General features: G+C 47.5%; 4 protein-coding genes across 5 annotated transcripts; 3 read left to right on the plus strand and 1 right to left on the minus strand.

Moving 5' to 3' along the window:
• The first annotated feature begins 532 nt into the window (after positions 1-532).
• LOC101760674 (ACD11 homolog protein) lies at positions 533-2,945 on the plus strand. Its single transcript, XM_004981950.3, has 4 exons — positions 533-1,110; positions 1,614-1,786; positions 2,089-2,234; positions 2,481-2,945. Exons 1-4 carry the CDS (start codon positions 829-831, stop codon positions 2,585-2,587), a joined length of 708 nt encoding a protein of 235 aa, XP_004982007.1. The 5' UTR covers positions 533-828; the 3' UTR covers positions 2,588-2,945.
• Positions 2,946-5,571: 2,626 nt separating this feature from the next.
• On the plus strand, positions 5,572-7,306 carry LOC101761077. Its single transcript, XM_004981951.3, has 2 exons — positions 5,572-6,073; positions 6,745-7,306. The coding sequence occupies exons 1-2, from the start codon at positions 5,687-5,689 to the stop codon at positions 6,913-6,915; spliced, it is 558 nt and encodes a 185-aa protein (XP_004982008.1). The 5' UTR covers positions 5,572-5,686; the 3' UTR covers positions 6,916-7,306.
• A 1,176-nt stretch (positions 7,307-8,482) lies between these two features.
• Positions 8,483-11,113, minus strand: LOC101774199 (heat shock 70 kDa protein BIP2). The gene is made up of 2 exons (XM_004986227.2): positions 9,438-11,113; positions 8,483-9,353 (listed from the first exon to the last, which is right to left on the minus strand). Exons 1-2 carry the CDS (start codon positions 10,720-10,722, stop codon positions 8,599-8,601), a joined length of 2,040 nt encoding a protein of 679 aa, XP_004986284.1. The 5' UTR covers positions 10,723-11,113; the 3' UTR covers positions 8,483-8,598.
• A 1,447-nt stretch (positions 11,114-12,560) lies between these two features.
• On the plus strand, positions 12,561-17,561 carry LOC101761466 (serine/threonine-protein kinase prp4). 2 transcript variants are annotated; one of them, XM_022822878.1, is made up of 12 exons: positions 12,561-12,982; positions 13,780-13,883; positions 14,627-14,796; positions 15,073-15,095; positions 15,174-15,242; positions 15,409-15,481; positions 15,567-15,723; positions 15,821-16,112; positions 16,229-16,343; positions 16,495-16,658; positions 16,889-16,960; positions 17,070-17,367. In XM_022822878.1, exons 1-12 carry the CDS (start codon positions 12,761-12,763, stop codon positions 17,259-17,261), a joined length of 1,653 nt encoding a protein of 550 aa, XP_022678613.1. In that variant the 5' UTR covers positions 12,561-12,760; the 3' UTR covers positions 17,262-17,367. The 2 variants fall into 2 exon arrangements, with proteins under 2 accessions (XP_022678613.1, XP_004982009.1); XM_004981952.3 differs by having other exon boundaries at positions 12,562-12,982; positions 15,037-15,095; positions 17,070-17,561.
• The last annotated feature ends 437 nt before the right edge of the window (positions 17,562-17,998 follow it).

Below are 17,998 nucleotides of genomic sequence, written 5' to 3' on the forward strand. Positions count from 1 at the left end.
CGGCCTGGGCGGGCGCGGGAGGTGTATAGATGCACGGTCGGGTTCCGGCGAGCGGGCGCGGGCGGCGGCCGGCGAGCGGGCGCGGCCGGCGAGCGGCCGGTGGAGGAAGAAAATACCCGTTAGTATGACAGGTGGGCCCCACGAACGGTGTTAATGGAAGAAGAAAACGGTGCTCGTCCCGTCTATAGCGATCTCTCCAACCAAACAAAAAATTAGGACGGACCCATCCTATTCAACCAAACAAGAAATGGGATCATCCCATCCCGAAAAACTGGAACGGGACCGTCCCATTCTACATTGTCTCCCAACCAAACGCACCCTTAGAATGCCGTTGCACCACGATTCTCCCGTGTTTAGATAGATCAAGAAAAAGACCATCTTTTATTTTGTTTTCCCTTCCTGCCAGTTCCGCCACTCCGTCACTGACCACCACCAGTCCCTTTCGATTCGGTTACGACTCCACCTGGACTCGCCTCAATTCTACACGAGATGCCTATATAAAGCAGGGCCCGATTCGCCGAGCCGTTGCCCCTCGAATCCTCTTTCTCTCCCACGGCAGAATTCCAGTTCCGGCCGCCTCCTATACATAGGCCAGCCAGCCTCCCCACCCCTTCCCTCCCCAAGGCACCCAGGCCCTGCCGCCCTGCCCAGCCAAGCCGCGCGCGGAGGTGAGGCGCTCGCATCGCACACCTCTCGCCGCGCTATATCCCCGGGGGCGCCGGTCCCTCCCCCTCTCGCCGCGCGTCCTTCGCCTCCGATCCCCCGCGCCACCACCGCTGCCACCGGTGCGCCCGTCAACAGCGGTTGCGCGTTCCTCGAGAGGGCAGGATGCTCGGGTTCAGGACGCAGATGCGGTGGTCGTCGTCGGCGCAGGCGTCGGCGCAGGAGCAGCTGTGCGAGGGGGCGGCGGCCGTCGTGGCGGCGCGGCAGGGGATGGAGACGCCGCTCAAGGAGGTGGCGGAGGCGTTCGAGGAGCTGGCGCGCGGGATGGACGCCGACGCCGGGGAGCTCCGCCTCGCGCCCTTCGGCGACACCTGCGCGCTCGTCTCCGTGCTCTTCAGCAGCCTCGGCATGGCCTTCAGGTTCGCCGAGATCGAGTACGTCACCAAGGTGAGCACCCGACGACGAACCCGTCTCCCCTTCGCGATTTTTACGGGCGATCCCTTTTTTTTCCGTTTTCTGCCTGAGATCTTTTTGCTTCGGTGTTGGCGTTGTTTCGATCTCCCGGCTAGAGATCCAAAGAGTTGACAGCGTGACGTGTATTGTTTTTGACTTTCATCAGATCTTGCAGCGTCCACCGACGTTACCCAAAAATCCGGATTGAATTATTATATCTTTTCCTTTCTCTTACATAAAAGAAAGTAAAAAAAATGAACCTTTGCATTCTTTTCCTTCACAAGGAAGTTCCTGGAAAGAACGTTGCCGCGTTGATTTGACTTCCAGTCGATTGCGTGCAGACTCTTTCAGGATTGTCATGGTCGGCGATCATTTAGTACTGTACTAATACTAATCAAAATGTCGCACGTACCCTCTGATTTGTTTGGCATGGGGAATAGTCCCCTCAAGAAATGTAACGCGCTTTACCATATCTGAATAACCGTCCATTCATCCAGGTGAACGACCTCATCGGCGCGGGCAAGTCGTACCGCACGCTGAGCGACATCCTCGACAAGGACATCGAGAACGACTCCGTCAAGAAGCAGGGCAGCCACTCCCGGAACCTGCGCAGGGTCCGCCTCGGTCTTGGCCTCATCAAGGCTCTCTTCGAGCAGTTCCTCACCACCGAGTACGTCTCCTTGCCTTCACCCAGACACAAGTATCTGAATCTCGTCACTAAAGTCTGAACATTTATAGGCAACTTTTCTGAATATTATCGTCCTGTACACAACGTTTTCTGTCATTTATATGATGACAACTGCATGATCCCAGAAATGGTTGTTTGCTGATAAATCTATTCACCAATTGCCAAGTGGTGCTCGTAAGATGTAGCATATATAACTGCCAAGTGCCATGATTGGCAGGTCTAGTTAGTTGTCTTTAAGAAAATTATTGACAGCTCCCTCTGTTCCCTGGCACTTTGATTTTCAGGGGTTGTTCATTGTATGATGCTGCCACGACAGCTTACGGGCAGGTCTGCGCGCCATTTCATAGCTGGGCAATCAGAAAGGCTGTTGGTGCTGGCATGTACACTCTTCCAAGCAGGGAGCAGTTGATAGTGAGGCTGAACGAAACTGGTAAGTAAACATGATCGCCCATCGTGTTCTGAAGGATCAATATGCTTATCAGCCTTCGAAATCTGGGTTTCCCAGAAAAAAAAATCACCTTGAATTTTCCTGGAATTGATCGGAGGTTCTGCAGATGATCATTTCATTGTTTTTTAAGGGCAATTATCAAACTTTTAGGATCCTCGGGTTCAGATGTCCTGCTATTTTTTATATATGCCAAGTGTTAACAGTTCCCTTTATTGATTGTTCCTGCAGATTGCTCTGTGCAGAAGGAGATGAGGAGATACATTGATGCCTCTAGTCCTATTATAGAGTACATCGATAACCTCTTCCTTTCGAGGAACATTAGCCTAGATTGGTGAACTGATCTGAACTGACTGAAGATCAAGTATGTAGCTTGTTGACAAGCTGTTGTTGCTGCCATCGATTTATTCTGTTCATAGTTATTTATTCAGCCTTGGTGGGTGGTGGATGCTCCCCTTTCTTCCTTTGTTGCACGCACGGTCTCGTGCTTGTATTGTACAACTGCATGATTATCCTAGCACAACATTGATATTCTTTCCAACTGTCCACATAGAAATTGATGGATAATGCAACGGACTATTCGGATAAGTACAGCTCTCCCTGCTCCACTAGCAGATCTCGCTTTTGGTTATCCACAGAATTCGAAAGGCTGCAAGAGTTTTGAGGCCTGAAATGTAGAATGGGACCTTTCCTGTTGTTCTCAGTGTCAAATATAAGTTACCTGTGTTCTTTTTAAGTGGAAAAAGTGTATTTTCCGTCCCTCAAATATTGCAAAGTGCGATATTTATCCCTCATGTTTCATTTGATACAAATCAACCCCTTAACCATATAAATCAATCCATTTATCATCCTCAACTAATTTTAATGATAGTTTGGTGTCATGTAACATCGGTTTAGACCTTATAATCATCTTACTAATTACGGCTTAGCCAAAAATCATCACTATAATAGTTCATTTGGAATGGATCCAATTCTATTGAATCAGTTTTGTTAATTTTGCCAGTAAAATTTTTATGGGGTGGCCAGTTTAGATTATTTACTGAATTTTTTGAGCTGACTAAAGCTGATTAGTCAGTGATTACATGGCATAAAGTGCTATTAGATGACACTAAACCATTGTTTATCTGGGGTGGGGATGATAAATGCTCTAATTTAGTTAGAATGAAACATGAGGGATGAATATCACACTTTTGCAATACTTGAGGGATAAAAAATATACTTTTTCCTCTTTTTAATTAATTTTGTCTATGTGTTAGAGCATGAACATGGAAGGTGTTTACATGCAAATTCTAAGAAAATATAATTTTGTCACGCAATTAAGCATTCATGAAAAAGCCATCAACTCCAATAAATTATTTCCTCCATACATAACCAATTTATAGCGTGAAGAAAGAAACAAATTCATTCATTACATAGCCACCTTATCTAACCAATCTCATTTTACATGCTCTTAGAGCTTAATTATCCAATTAATCCTTTTTTTTCTTTTTTAAGGTGTGTATTAGGATTTGAAAAGGTCAATCTTATTAACCTTTGACTAGTTAACAATTGGTTTAATTGTATGCATCCTTACTGTACAAAAATTGTATCTGCATCAATATATTCACGTATGACCTCTCACTTTACAACTCTTAAACCACAACAACCCTCCGAAGTGGCATTCGACTTGGCATCCATATCACCACATTTTTCCAAATATACTAGTTGCGCCATGAGCTAAATACATATTTTCCTTACAAAAATATTTTCTTCACTAGCTAGTTGGGGCGAGTATCATGCGTAATTATTTTTCTATGGGTTGGTCACAAGATCAGGGTATGTGCTTCAACCCCCTTAGCTGGTACATATATAATTGAAAAAAGGAGCTCATCTCCCCTCCACTTCTTTAACCAGCTAACGAACCCTAATGCTAAGAGTTGTCTAAGGTTTCAAAAGAGATATGATTGCTATAACAAAAGTATAATATGAGTATAACATCGCCACAATCTATCATCTTTAAAATTTGAGCTCAGATGATGTGTCGTCCGAACTCAGATTTTATGAGATGGTATGTTAATTGTCATGTTATTTGAGCTTACACTATATTTTGAAGTAATTTTGAGCATAGACTGTCGGGCATACACCCCAGGCCCACGAGTAGGCCTTGAACGGCCCACTAAGGGACGTACTCGGACAAGATCAGAACAAGGATGGACACATCCTACTCGGACTAGTCAAGTATGTTTATGGAAAACTACTCGGGTCTTTACCGAGTATAACTCTGTAATAGTACCCGACTAGAACTCCGGCTTGTAACCCTACCCTCCCGTGTATATAAGGGCGGGCAGGGACCCCTCTCAGCAACATCTCCAGTTCACCAAATACAAACCAACACACAGGACGTAGGGTATTACCCGATCTAGCGGCCCGAACCTGTCTAAATCGTGTTCCTTGCGTCACCATTGATTCCTTGATTCTCGACGATCCTTACCGCATAAAAGACCACCCACCTCCTAGGCGGGTTGCCGGTCTAAAACACTGACATAGACCATAGCAATTCTTTACGTTGTCATATATTTTCTCAAATTTAGATGGTTCCTAGCTCGTTGTTTTGGTTGGTGGATTAAACAAAGGAGGTTGTGTATTTCGTTAAAAGTTTTTTTTTAAGCAAAATCAGACTTGTGTCTATATCTAGAGTGAAAAACTATCCCACACAAATAAAAAACCAACCCCATTTTTATTGCAGAGAAGTGGGAAAATGAAAATGAAATGGTTTATATTAAGAAAAAAAGAAAGAAAAGAAAAAATACAAAATATACTGAGATTTACTCCTCATCAATCGATTGAAATCTCGGTAATCCATCAATCACCAAAATCTCTACTAGAAAATGAATGAGATTTGGGAATTTGGGGTTAGGGTCTAGGGGATTCGGGGTTGGAGGTTACCCATGGCTTGTGGGCCTAAAGGGAGCTCCGGGAGGCTCGCCAGCTGGCGGTGGAGGCGGGAGAGACTGCGGGGGAGTGGAGGCAGCGAGGGTGCCACTGGAGTCGGGCGGTGGAGGAACCCCGTTAGGTGGCGGAGGCGTCTGGCTCCGCCAGGTTAGTGTTGGGAAGTAGAGGATGGCAACGGCGGAGGCTGCCGGAGCTAGGGGAGGTGGTGGCGGCGGGGGCAACGTCCCTAAAGTTGGGACTCGGGAGGTATCATGCCGCGTGTGGAAGATGAAAGGAGGAGGAAGAAAGAAAAAGGAGATGGGCTGTTGGATCAAGAGCCAACGGTTGCAGGCGTTGATCGACAGAAAAACTAAATTTCATCCGGTTGATACAAGACACTTCCAAATATCTTATCTCATCTCCCTCCCCGCTCTTCCAGCTCGAGAAAGCATCCACAGCCAGGAGCTCCTCGTTCGAGCTTCTCCACGTGACCACACGCATTCACTGTGCCCCGCCGTCTCAGCCTCATGTCTCTGCTCACTTCCCCCACGCCGTTCGGCGTGGCCGCCGTCCACCGTCGCGCTGCGGCGCTTCCCCTTCTCCCCGCGAGCGGTCGAGCTGCCCTGCACGTGGCCCTCGCTCGCCGCGGCGGGGTCTCGTCCCGCACGCAGCGGCGCCTCGAGGAGCGCGGCGGAAAGAAGCGCCGCGGCGGGGTCGCGGCGCCCGACGTGGACGAGGACGCAGCAGAGGCGGGGGCGGCCGAGTGGGAAGGGGAGCCGCTGGGGTTCGAGGTGTCGACGGAGCCCATGCCGGAGGTGCCGGACCCGGAGACGCCCGACTTCTGGGAGGGGCCCCAGTGGGAGGCCCTCGGCTTCTTCGTCCAGTACATGTGGGCGTTCGGCGTCGTGTTCGGCGTGAGTACATCCTCCTCCTCCATTGGTCCTCATGTTATCCATACTCATTAGTCAAGCGCTCAACAAAGTTAAATACATCCAAAATATTAGATGTCCCTGCGCTAATTGGACTCCTCCATGGCTACATGTTGAATTATCTGCATATAGAAGTAATTGCGAAACAGCTCACTCTAAGCTGTTAACGTTAGTGTAGTTTTAAATTGCAGTGTGATATTGTGAGCTTTAGCTTGACATGTGAATCTTGATTGCGCATCTGAATTTGTTTGTAGTAGTAATAGCTACTCCGTATCATTCAAAATCCATTATATGGAGGACTAGTTCCGCTTTTTGATAGCAGTTATTTACCGCACCTGGGCTAAAAAGGATCATTTCCAGTGGCTAGTGGCCTAGCGTGTGGCAGATTATGTTATGCTGAAAACAATCATGAAATTGTTTCTTCGTGTACTGCTTAAGAAGACCTACTGTAGGATTATTTTGTTGAGTTACATCACTGAATGAAACATTTTGATTTTTGTTTATTGGAACTTGGCCTACATCCATGTTGAACTTGTTTGCCTTGAAAAAGACTTTGCTCACGGTTCCTCAAGTATACACTTTTAATTCTCCAGCAATGAGACGTGGTAGTAATTTGTGGGTTCTCAGCTTTGCATCAATGTGGCCTACTTTTGCAGCTCATTGCTTGTGGTGTCGCGGTGGCTACCTACAATGATGGCGCAACAGATTTCAAAGACACTCCTGCCTACAAGGAATCACAAACACAGGAGTTCCCTGAGGAGTCTGAATCATCAAGCGCTGATGTGTTTGAAGGCAATCCGACTGAGGTAGCACCAGCTCTTGAGTAGGACTGTGGAGGAAACACGGGTGAGAGAAGACGATGTCTCTCTTTTATTTGAGGTATAGCCTATAGGGCCTTACCTGTAAAGTAGCCGGTAAGACATGTAAGGTTTGGTTGAAATCATAATGCTCAAAAAAACTGGCTGGTGACTATTGAGCACTGAATTTTCCCTTGGATGAAAATATAGATGGCTAGTGGTGATGGAATTCAAGTATTCAACTGTCAGTTGTACCCAGAAGTAGGGAAAAAGAAAAGAGAGCAAGGATTGCCATCTTTCCTGTATTTTGCATTCATCGTACCCTATACCATCATAGGATGCTTTTCATGCATATAGTCCAAGGAAAATGTATATAATTCAAATGAATTTCACAAGTTACATTCTGTACCGGCACAATTCATCATGTCTCTCTTAGGAAAATTTTGGAGTACTACTGTGAATTCCCTTCTGCAACATGTGGCATAATCAGATTCAGTTTGGACCCTTTTTTTCAACTACACATGGCTCATCCAGATCCAGCTACCGTTTCAGACTGCCATGCAATTTGTGCTTCAATGATAATTTTCACTGCGCATCATTTTGGCGTATCTCAGCTGCCAGTGAGCACCCAAGTTACCCCAAAGGGGAGGCACTGCTGTACATGGCTGAGCTGGCTCAACCGCTGGAGCCCCAACCAACCAACGCCCACGGGACGTGCACCGGAGCACACAAAAGCGCCATGGCTGGCCGGTATGGAATTCCCAGGCGGACAGGGAACCGTCGTTAAAGTGGACAGGCAAATATACGCATCGCACGCTGCTGTTCTTGAGCCATGGCGTAACTTTTCACGATCCGGGACAACAAAAGGAGGGCGGGGCCGTCCTCTTTGCGGAGATCGCTCACACGATCCATGGCGCCGTGGTTGCGCGCGGCACGAGAAAGCTACGGCAGCGGCGTCCATATATGTTAGCTGCCCGTTCGCCATTCCTGGCAGCTCCCTTCCTGCCGAGGAACACGATGGCTGCGTACGCGGTGATCGCCGCGGAGGACGCGGCGCAGCTGGTGTCCCTGCTGGCGCCCCTGCTCGTCGTGGCGCTCGTCGCCGCGGTGGTCGCGTCGGCGTGGGCGGACGGGGCTGTGCGCGTGGCCGCGGCGCAGGTGGACGCGCAGGCCGGGGAGTGGGCGCGGTACGTGTTCGGCTCGGAGGACGCGGAGCTCGCCGCGCCGCCGAGCCCGCTCCCGGTGGCGTGGCGAGGGGAGCACGGCTGAAGGCCTGAGGTAGTAGTCTACTAATGTGGTGCGTGGAATGCAGGCGGCATAATTCGCTGATGCCTTAGACGTGTGCGATGCTTATAGTTGTCAAAGCATCCTCTCTTCGTCTCGTTCACGGATCAAATATTATGGATCCATGTTCTCGCAAAGTGTCATTATATTGTGATAGTGTCTTACCATTTGATTGATGGATGTACTACTACCTGATGACTGTCAATTAGTGAAAGAAAAAGTAATGATGATGAATTAATGATTTACTAGCAATAGCAACTACCAAGGCCTTCACTCAAATCACTTTACAATAACTTTTTATTTACATCAGGATTCCCTCCAAACACCCAGAAAACTCTAAGCTCGTCAGTCGTCACCCAGAATTCTCTACGGCTCGTCGCCCAGAAAACTCTACACGGAGCAGCTGGCGATCAGCCGATCTCGATCACTCTACAGCTCGTTCACGTCGTCCTCGTCCGCGGCGCCGGCCGACCCGCCCGCGCCGCCTCCGCTCTTCTCGTACACCTGCTTGATGATGGGCCCGCACACCTCCTCCACCTCCCTGAGCTTCTCCTCGAAGTCGTCCTTCTCCGCCGCCCGCCCCGCGGCGCCGTCCTGCTCCTCCAGCCACTCCAGCGCCTCCGCCAGGGCGGCCTCCATCCTCTCCCTGTCCTCCTCGCCGATCTTCCCCGCCATGCCGCCGGCTCCGTCCTTCACCGTGGCGCGCATCCGGTACACGTAGTTCTCGAGGCGGTTGCGCGCATCGACGCGCTCCCGGACGCGGCGGTCCTCCTCCGCGAACTCCTCGGCCTCGCGCACCATCCGGTCGATCTCCTCCTGGCTGAGCCGGCCCTTATCGTTGGTGATGGTGATGGACTCGGACCGGCCGCCGGCCTTGTCCGCCGCCGTCACGTGGAGGATGCCGTTCTCGTCCACCTCGAAGGTCACCTCGATCTGCGGCACGCCGCGGGGCGCCGGCGGGATGCCCTTCAGGTCGAACCGCCCCAGCTCGCGGCAGTCCTTGGTCAGGCTCCGCTCCCCCTCGAACACCTTGATCGACACCGTCGTCTGATGGTCCTCGTACGTCGTGAACACCTGCGACTTCTTCACCGGGATTCTCGTGTTCCGCGGGATCAGCTTCGTCATCACGCCGCCAGCCGTCTCGATGCCCAGCGTTAGTGGCGTCACGTCCAGCAGCAAGATGTCTGGCCATTGATTGAGAACATGTCAGCATCATGGCAGCCACCCATCAGTGTCATCGATAAACTAAGGAATACGTAGTACGTTACCTTTGGTCTCGGCGCCGCCCTCGCCGCTGATGATGCTGCCCTGGACGGCGGCGCCGTACGCGACGGCCTCGTCGGGGTTGATCCCCTTGTTGGGCTCCTTGCCGTCGAACATCTCCGTGAGGAGCTCCTGCACCTTGGGGATCCTGGTGCTGCCGCCGACGAGCACGATCTCGTCGATGTCGGTCTTCTTGAGCTTGGCGTCCGCGATAGCCTTCTTGACGGGCCCCAGCGTCTTCTTGAAGAGGTCCATGTTGAGCTCCTCGAACTTGGCCCTCGTCAGCGTCTCGGAGAAGTCGACGCCGTCGAACAGCGACTCGATCTCCACGCGCACCTGGTGCTGGCTGCTGAGCGCGCGCTTAGCGCGCTCGCACTCGCGGCGCAGCTTCCCCATCGCGCGGCCGTCCTTGCTGATGTCCCTGCCGTGCTTCCGCTTGATGAGGCGGATGAAGTGGTCCATGACGCGCTGGTCGAAGTCCTCGCCGCCGAGGTGCGTGTCGCCGCTGGTGGCGAGCACCTCGAAGACGCCGCGGTCAAGGCTGAGCACGCTGACGTCGAAGGTGCCGCCGCCGAGGTCGTACACCAGCACGTTCATCATCTCGACGCCCTTCTTGTCCAGCCCGTACGCGATCGCCGCCGCCGTGGGCTCGTTGATGATCCGCGGCACGGTGAGCCCGGCGATGGTGCCGGCGTCCTTGGTCGCCTGCCGCTGCGCGTCATTGAAGTAGGCCGGCACGGTGACGACGGCGCCGGCGACGCGCCGGCCGAGGTAGGACTCGGCCGTCTCCCGCATCTTGGACAGGATCATGGCGCTGATCTCCTCGGGGCTGAACGCCTTCCGCTCGCCGCCCTTCATCGGCACCTCCACGTACGGCTTGCCGCCCCTGTTGACGACCTTGTACGGCAGGTACCTGATGTCGCGCTGCACCTCCTCGTCGTCAAACCTCCGGCCGATGAGACGCTTGATGTCGAAGATGGTGCGCTGCGGGTTGAGCGGCGCCTGGTTCTTGGCGGCCTCGCCGACGAGGCGCTCGTCGTCGGTGAAGGCCACCCACGACGGCGTGATCCGGTTACCCTGGTCGTTGGCGATGATGTCCACGTGCCCGTTCTGGTACGCCCCGACGCACGAGTACGTGGTGCCCAGGTCGATGCCGATCACCGGCCCCGACGCCGACGCCGCCTTCCCCTTCTTCCCCTTCGGCGCGGAGGCGCCGTCGGCCACCCCGCACAGGTACCCTGTGCAGAGAAGAGAGAGCAAAGCGAGAGCTAGAACAGAGTGCTTCGTCATCCTCGACGTCTTCTGCTGAGGATTCTCTGATGGATCAATGGATGTTCGCCTCGTTTGTCACTTGTGAGTTGCGTCTTGCTTGGAACAAGTGGGATCCTGCAAGAGCAGGCTCTGGCCTTATATAGATTCTGGCCGGCGATGAGCGTGGTAGTCGCCAGAGTGTTCTGGCCCGTGCCGGACCTCCCACCTCACACAAGGCACCATAAAAGACGGTCCACGTTAGGTGGCCAATCGCGCGTCGCCACGTAACAGGGCGGTCGCGGTGCGGTCAGATCCTTCGATTCCGTTCGGGGGTCGTCAAGTCCCACGGTGGTGGGCTGGCCAGAACAGGTGGCGTTTGGGCTCAAGCCGAGCAGAACAGAGGCCGGCATGGGTAGGCTAGATTTGATATCTGCAGTGCTGGGCTAAGAAACACATGATATTTGGGCCACGCGGTGAACAGACAGACTGACGGGCTGGGTCTCGGTTTCTTCATTTCAAGGCCATGCTCATCGAGATGCTGTGAACAGACAGACCTCGTCAAATTAATAAGGCATGTTAAGATGCTGTAGTTTACGTTTTTAAAAAAAGATGCTGTAATTTTAAAACATCATTTAAAAGCATCATAGCATCAAACACCAAGACATTAACTGTACTAAACAAACATAGCTCTAGAAACTATCCATGGTACAGGAAAAAGATGTCCGGAGTGATGTACTGACATTCTAACTTAAAAAAAATCCATTTTACTTCCCTCATCTATCCACTTTATCCGTTTAACTCCCTAAATAAAATTTAACCTCACTTTACTCTCCTGAATTACTTCATTTGGACCAATCGACCTCCTAATTAAATTTCTCTATTTTGTTTCTGCATGTATGAGTTGAATTTTGAGTTCAAATTTTGTGAGAAGATACAAAACATGATGTCTTATATTAAATTATACTAAGATTTTTTCATGGTTATTTTCATAGGTTAGTAATATTTAATATGAAACTAATCTTAGATATACAAAATTTACAAAAAGAAATAGTGAAAAAATGGTAATGTATTTTTCTAACGTAAAGCATCATGTTATAAGTCAACTGGTAAAATTTAAACTCAGAACTCAACTTGTACGCAAAGAAATAAAAAAGAGAATTTTAATTAGCGGTAGACTGGACCAAATGAAATAGTTCGAGGAAGTAAAGTGAGTCTAAATTTTGCTTACGGGGTTAAGGGACAAAGTAAATAGTTGAAGGGAGTAAAATGGACTTTTTCCAAAAAGAAAAACTACTTCTAACAATGTCATATTTCTTCAAAACTAGATGTGGTACGCCCTTGAAATTTCCTAAAATCAAATGCTATGCAAAATTGTAGTACTGTATAAAACTCCAGATCATAAATTTTTAATTCAAACGTGAACATACACCAGAATGGAAAAATGATAGAAAAAAAACAAAGAGGATTGGCGACTTGGCCACGCCTGATAAAAAAAATTGGTACATTGCATACTTTTCTCAATTGCTATTGCTACGCTGAACTTTAACTCGCCCGCATTTCACATTGGTTGGGTACGGTTTGATTTGAAGTTCAAATAATTTGTTTGATGAAAGATTATGCCATGTTTGATTTGATTTAAAAAATTTAGTAAGTTTATCGGTCACTCGAATTAATTCTCGAGAACCAAAAGAAAAAAAATTCACAATTTAGGTCCCTGGCTCGATTTCGCATTACCAGAGTTATTATCATTTGTGCGTGAATAAAACGGATGGTAATCTTCAATTACTATCCATGATGATGTAACGCGTGTGCACAATACAGTCGCGTTGATCGCCACGTTCAATCTCACCTCCTCCGGACCTACGCCATTCCCGTTCCGGGAGTATCCAGTGAAGCGGTGTTGGTGCTACACTGCTGTACCGCGAGGCGCGAGCACGAGACGAGCGTTGAGCCAGTTTCATTCCCGGGCTCGAATCGATTCGATCATTTCGAAGGCATCGCATCCTCCGCCCCGCCGAGCGCCGACCTTCCGTCCCCAGCAAGCCCTAGCCCGCGCCCTCCTCCCGCGTCCGCCTCCATGGACCGGGAAGACGCGGAGGAGGGCTCGGTCCCGAAGCGCCACAAGCGCAGCCACCATCGCCATCACCAGGACAGGGGTAATCCGGGGGAGGCCGCGGGGGCCGAGGCGCGTGTCGGCCCGGCATCGCTGGCGTCGGGGGAGCCGGGGGAGGGCGCGATCGCACAGGACGAGGGCGCCGCCAACGCTGCGGATGCGGGAAGGGCGCTCGCACCTGCTCCGGTCTGTTCCGATCCGCCCCGCCCCCCGTGCTCTCTGTTGCCGTTGGGTAATGTGTGTAGGTTATATTCGTCGCCCTTGTCCTCTCTGCTCCAGAAGTTGTTGGGTTTCTGTGCCTGTTGGTGCTACCACTTTTGAGTTGTTGGGGTGCAGAAATTGTCAAACAGCGTATAATCTTCAGAAGATATCAGATCATAGGCTCTACTAATTCTGTTTTGTTGTACTGACTAAGAATGCGATGAAGGAACGATCTATCATTGGCAGGACTTGTCTTGATTACTAATAGCGTCAAAACAACTTCTGCCTACTATTTCTAAGCCATAATTGTGTATGATACTTAGTAAAAAAAGGGATTGTATATAATATTCTAAGTCAAAAAAAACAGCATTCTGCGTAGAAGAGTCATGGATTAATAAAATGAAATTTAGTGGAAACTTCTATCATTGAGATTGTTGACAATGCACTCTGACGTTTCTCTGATACACACCTTGAGCAAGAAGTATGGTGCAGTTTGGTGATAGATGTAGCATCCTACTGTGTTGGTATATGTTCTATATCAACTGTCTTGCTTGTGAGAAAAAATAAGCTAAAAGTATTACAATATTTTTATCCAGTTGTAACCTGAGAAATAAATAAGGTTATTGGTTCCTAACCGATCTGCAACTGTGCACAAACAATTTTATATCATAGTCAGTGGACAAATGGGAGCTTGATATTTACTCTTATTTCCTGCTAATTTTGGTCAGTTAGTGCTTTGCTGTTTTCTCCAGGAACTAACAATGATATTTGCTTCCCTGTAGGAACCTGATAATAATTCTGATGCAAACTTGGTGAGATCTCCACAGTCACAAAGAGTGAAGGAAGAAAATCACAAGGATGCTGATTTGAATGATCCGAAATCAAGGTCAGTATGAGATATCCTGTTTCTGAAATGGTGATTTGTGTTGTACATCATGGCCAACATAATGAGCATGGTGCTAGATCTTATAAAGATTATCGTGCGGAACATCATTCTAGGATGTGTCCATTCTTAAGGAACCATATTGAAGGTCATGCAAAAGATTGCTTAAGGTAACAGTCATGCTTACAGATAGACTAGCTCTCACGCTAATGGATAGCAGTCGGAGCATAGTATGAGGGATGGTTCTGACCATGATAACATGTAGTGAGCTTTAGAGATATTCAACTAGGCTGTGGGAAACTGAAAGATGGGACTGTAAGGAAAGAAATTAAAATTGAGTATCGCTTTGGATCCTGTCCATGGAGAATGTTGGGAGACTGGGAGAGGCATAGACGGCGTAGTAGTAGCACAAGGCACAAATGTGAAAAAGAGCAGAAGTATACTACTGGTATAGTCGGATAGGTCTTGACAAGTAGATGGTGTTGGCAGTATATGTGAAAAAGGAGAAATTGATGCTCATAGGGGTGGAGTAAATGGCAAAGATACGCATAAGGACTCCGTGCACGCAAACTGTGGTATGTCTGTTGGTCAGAAAGACATATAGATCTAGGGAGAATGATAGAGAGGCCATACATAGAAGGGGAGACCTGATGAAGCAAAGGGAAAAAAATCTTACAATTAAAGTTTCTCATACACGACTAACTCATATAGTCATATTCGGTGACCTTATTTAATTTGCTTGCCAGGGAGGAAACTGAAGAGAAATTTGAACAACTGGTACCAAAGCTAGGAGGGAATGATCGTGAAAAACACAAGGCTGAAGCAAGAAAGAGGGCAGATGTTACTCCGACTAAATATGGTGAGATACAGCTGCAGAAGCAACAACAGGAAATTGTTCACTGCAGTAATAACGAAGGTAGCTTGTTTTGACTAAACTATCGTATCTCTGTGTGAAACATTACTATTGTTATGTTAAGTGGCCAGGTTTTCTGGTACTCATAGTTTGGTTACTAAGTTTTTGATAAATAGAAGTAACATCAGTGTATACAAATACTGATACAACAAACCTAAAGATGATAAATCTAAAACCTTAATGATTTGGAGAGATTGAAAATAATCATTAACCATCTAGAGCTTAACATTTCGATCATCTTAGGGACATCTGGTAATGAGAAAACGATGGGTGTTTCAGGTCTTGGAGAGGGCATTCCCATGGTAATAAATAATAATCTTCTTGACATAGTTGCTCAATATTTTAGCATTTCATCATCTTAACAGCCTTGAAATTTGCAGAGTGAAAGATCAGAGGATATATTTGCCAATGATATTTTTGGAGAATCACCTATTGGTGCCCAAGAACTGGTGAATTCTTATATCTTCACTCTCTCTAGTATTGCCAAATCTCGAAGTGTGATTATCACCAAAATTTATGTTTTCTGCCAACTGTCTTGCTATTCCTTTGACAGTTTATGTTCTTGCTAGAGAGCTATTACTTTGTTTGATCAGTAATAGATACTTGTGTGCGCAGGGCAAGAAACGTAGCTTCCTCATCAAGGAAAATGCTCATTGTGACAATTGGGACGATCCAGGAGGATATTATAGTAAGCTCCATCATCTGATACATATACATCACCCTTCTGCTATCCTTTTAGTGCTACGTTTTTCAAGTACTTTGCTTTTATACAGCTTACCACTGTGGAGAGGTGCTACATGGACGTTATGAAATCATGGCAGGCCATGGGATGGGAGTTTTCTCTAATGTTGTCCGGGCAAAGGATCTTAAAGCTGGGAAAGGTGATTCTAGTGAAGTAGCTATCAAAATTATACGGAACATTCCTGTGATGTAAGCTGAGTTCATTGCATTTTATTTTTTCTTTTGGATAATATCCAGTATAAAAGAATATCTTATGACCTGGTAATATGGTGTTCTTGTTATGTAGGTACAAGGCTGGTAAGCAAGAAATTTCTATACTGGAAAAGCTGGCTAGTGCCGACCCTAAAGACAGACGACACTGTGTGAGGTTTATTTCTAGTTTCATGTATCGAAATCATCTCTGTTTGATCTTTGAATCTCTTCACATGAACCTGCGTGAGCTTCTAAAGAAATTTGGTTCTGATGTGGGGCTTAAGTTGACTGCTGTAAGGACGTATTCAAAGCAGCTTTTCATCGCGTTGAAGCACCTTAAAAGTTGCAATGTTCTTCACTGTGACATCAAACCAGATAATGTGCTGGTATATAATTTTGATGAGTATTTTTTCCCATTCTGTTAATTTTGTATTAGAATTCTCTAGCCTTTTTTTAAGGTCAGTCTCCAGCTTAATTTTTTTCCACTTGTATCATTCTGTAGGTAAATGAGGCTAAAACTAAGCTGAAGCTGTGTGATTTTGGTAGTGCTATGCCTACTGGAACGAATGAGATCACACCGTATCTTGTGAGCCGCTTCTACCGGGCACCTGAGATTAGTGAGTTCTTAGTTTTATATGTACAGTGCATCTCAATTCACTATTTGTTAGGGTACTGTTTACTTGGATATTACTTGTAAGGAAGACCACCTTTCTAATGTTGAAATCCTTATTGATTTTTGGTCACATTATAATTTGTTTTCTCCTGCAGTTCTTGGGTTGCCGTACAACCATCCATTGGATATGTGGTCAGTTGGTTGTTCCTTATTTGAACTTTACACAGGAAAACTCTTGTTTCCCGGTAAAACGAATAATGACATGCTTCGGCTTCACATGGAATCGAAGGGTGCCCTTCCTAAGAAGATGCTTCGCAAGGTTAGAAAAATTGATGAGATGTGCATTTAACTTTTTATGAGTGCTTACATATAATACCTGTGAATCCATCAAAACAGGAAGTACTACTGGTTTAATTTAATCTTGTTGCTCCATTGAGCACTTCAAGTTCAGTCACCTGTTGATATGGCAGTTTATTGCATTCATTTCATACTAACAAAATAAGGTGACAAAGTAAGCGTGTGCTAACACGAGTGTTTCTAATTGCACAGGGAACCTTTGCAAAAGAGCACTTTGACCAAGATTTCAAGTACTTCCATGAGAAGGATCCAGTGACGAAAATGGTACATCTATAATCCATATTGCAAAATTGTGATGGTGTATTGGTATTCTGTTCTACTGTTCACTTACAATAAATTTAAAATCATCGAATGGCTTCTTCCTTATGTGTAGACTGTGAAGAGACATCCGGTTATGAACATCAAACGACAGGATGTTAGTTCAGTTGTTTCAAGCTTCCCTGGCGAGGACCCAAAAATGCTATTCAACTTCAATGATCTCCTGAAAAGAATATTAGTGCTAGATCCAGAAAAGAGGCTAAAGGTGGAACAGGCACTTAGCCATCCATTTGTATCTGGCAAGTGAAATTCAGCACAACTTAGAAACTGAAATTTTTGGTTGAACTCGTTTACATTTCTGTCCTGTTCCTGTGCCACCGGAGCTTTAAAGACCATGGATGAGACATGGAAGTGTGGAACAGATGACCAGCTTAGGTATTGTAACGCACAAGCTTGGATATATTCTGTAATATCTCGTAAGACCACTAGCTTGAACACGATTTTTTTTCTTGTGCATTTTCTGTCCAAGGATATCAAATTATCCATTGTAAACATGAATTCTTCTTCGAATTGCTTGGTGCAAAGTTTACCTAACACCTGACACGAATATCATGTTGCTTCTGTTGTGACTTTGTGAATTATTTGAGTTTAAGTATGGTGCACTTTCTAGCTCCTCGAGCAAGCTTGCTGATATTACAAGCTGGTGTCAAATCAGGAAGGAACCAACTATTATAAAAACAAATCAGGAAGGAACTAGGCTTCTTCCTGGGTTCAGATTATCCGCAGCAACGGGCTTCCATGGGCTTCATCACGGGCTTGCAGATAGCCCACGAGTGTCGCGCGCACACCCACCCACCAGGCCACCACCACGCCACGCGTACCGGACTACCGGGGGTTGGGGGGGGGGGGGGGGGGGGGGGGGGGGGGCCCCCGGTAGCTTCATGACGGGGAGGTAGGAAGGCCAAGGAAGGCCGGTGGGGGGGATTATTCGGAGGAAGGAAGGAGGTTTGTTCCTTCCTGGTTTGTTTTTAAGCAGGGTGGTTT

Source organism: Setaria italica, chromosome IX, assembly GCF_000263155.2.
Source record: "Setaria italica strain Yugu1 chromosome IX, Setaria_italica_v2.0, whole genome shotgun sequence".
In the NCBI taxonomy this organism is placed as follows: Eukaryota; Viridiplantae; Streptophyta; class Magnoliopsida; order Poales; family Poaceae; genus Setaria; species Setaria italica.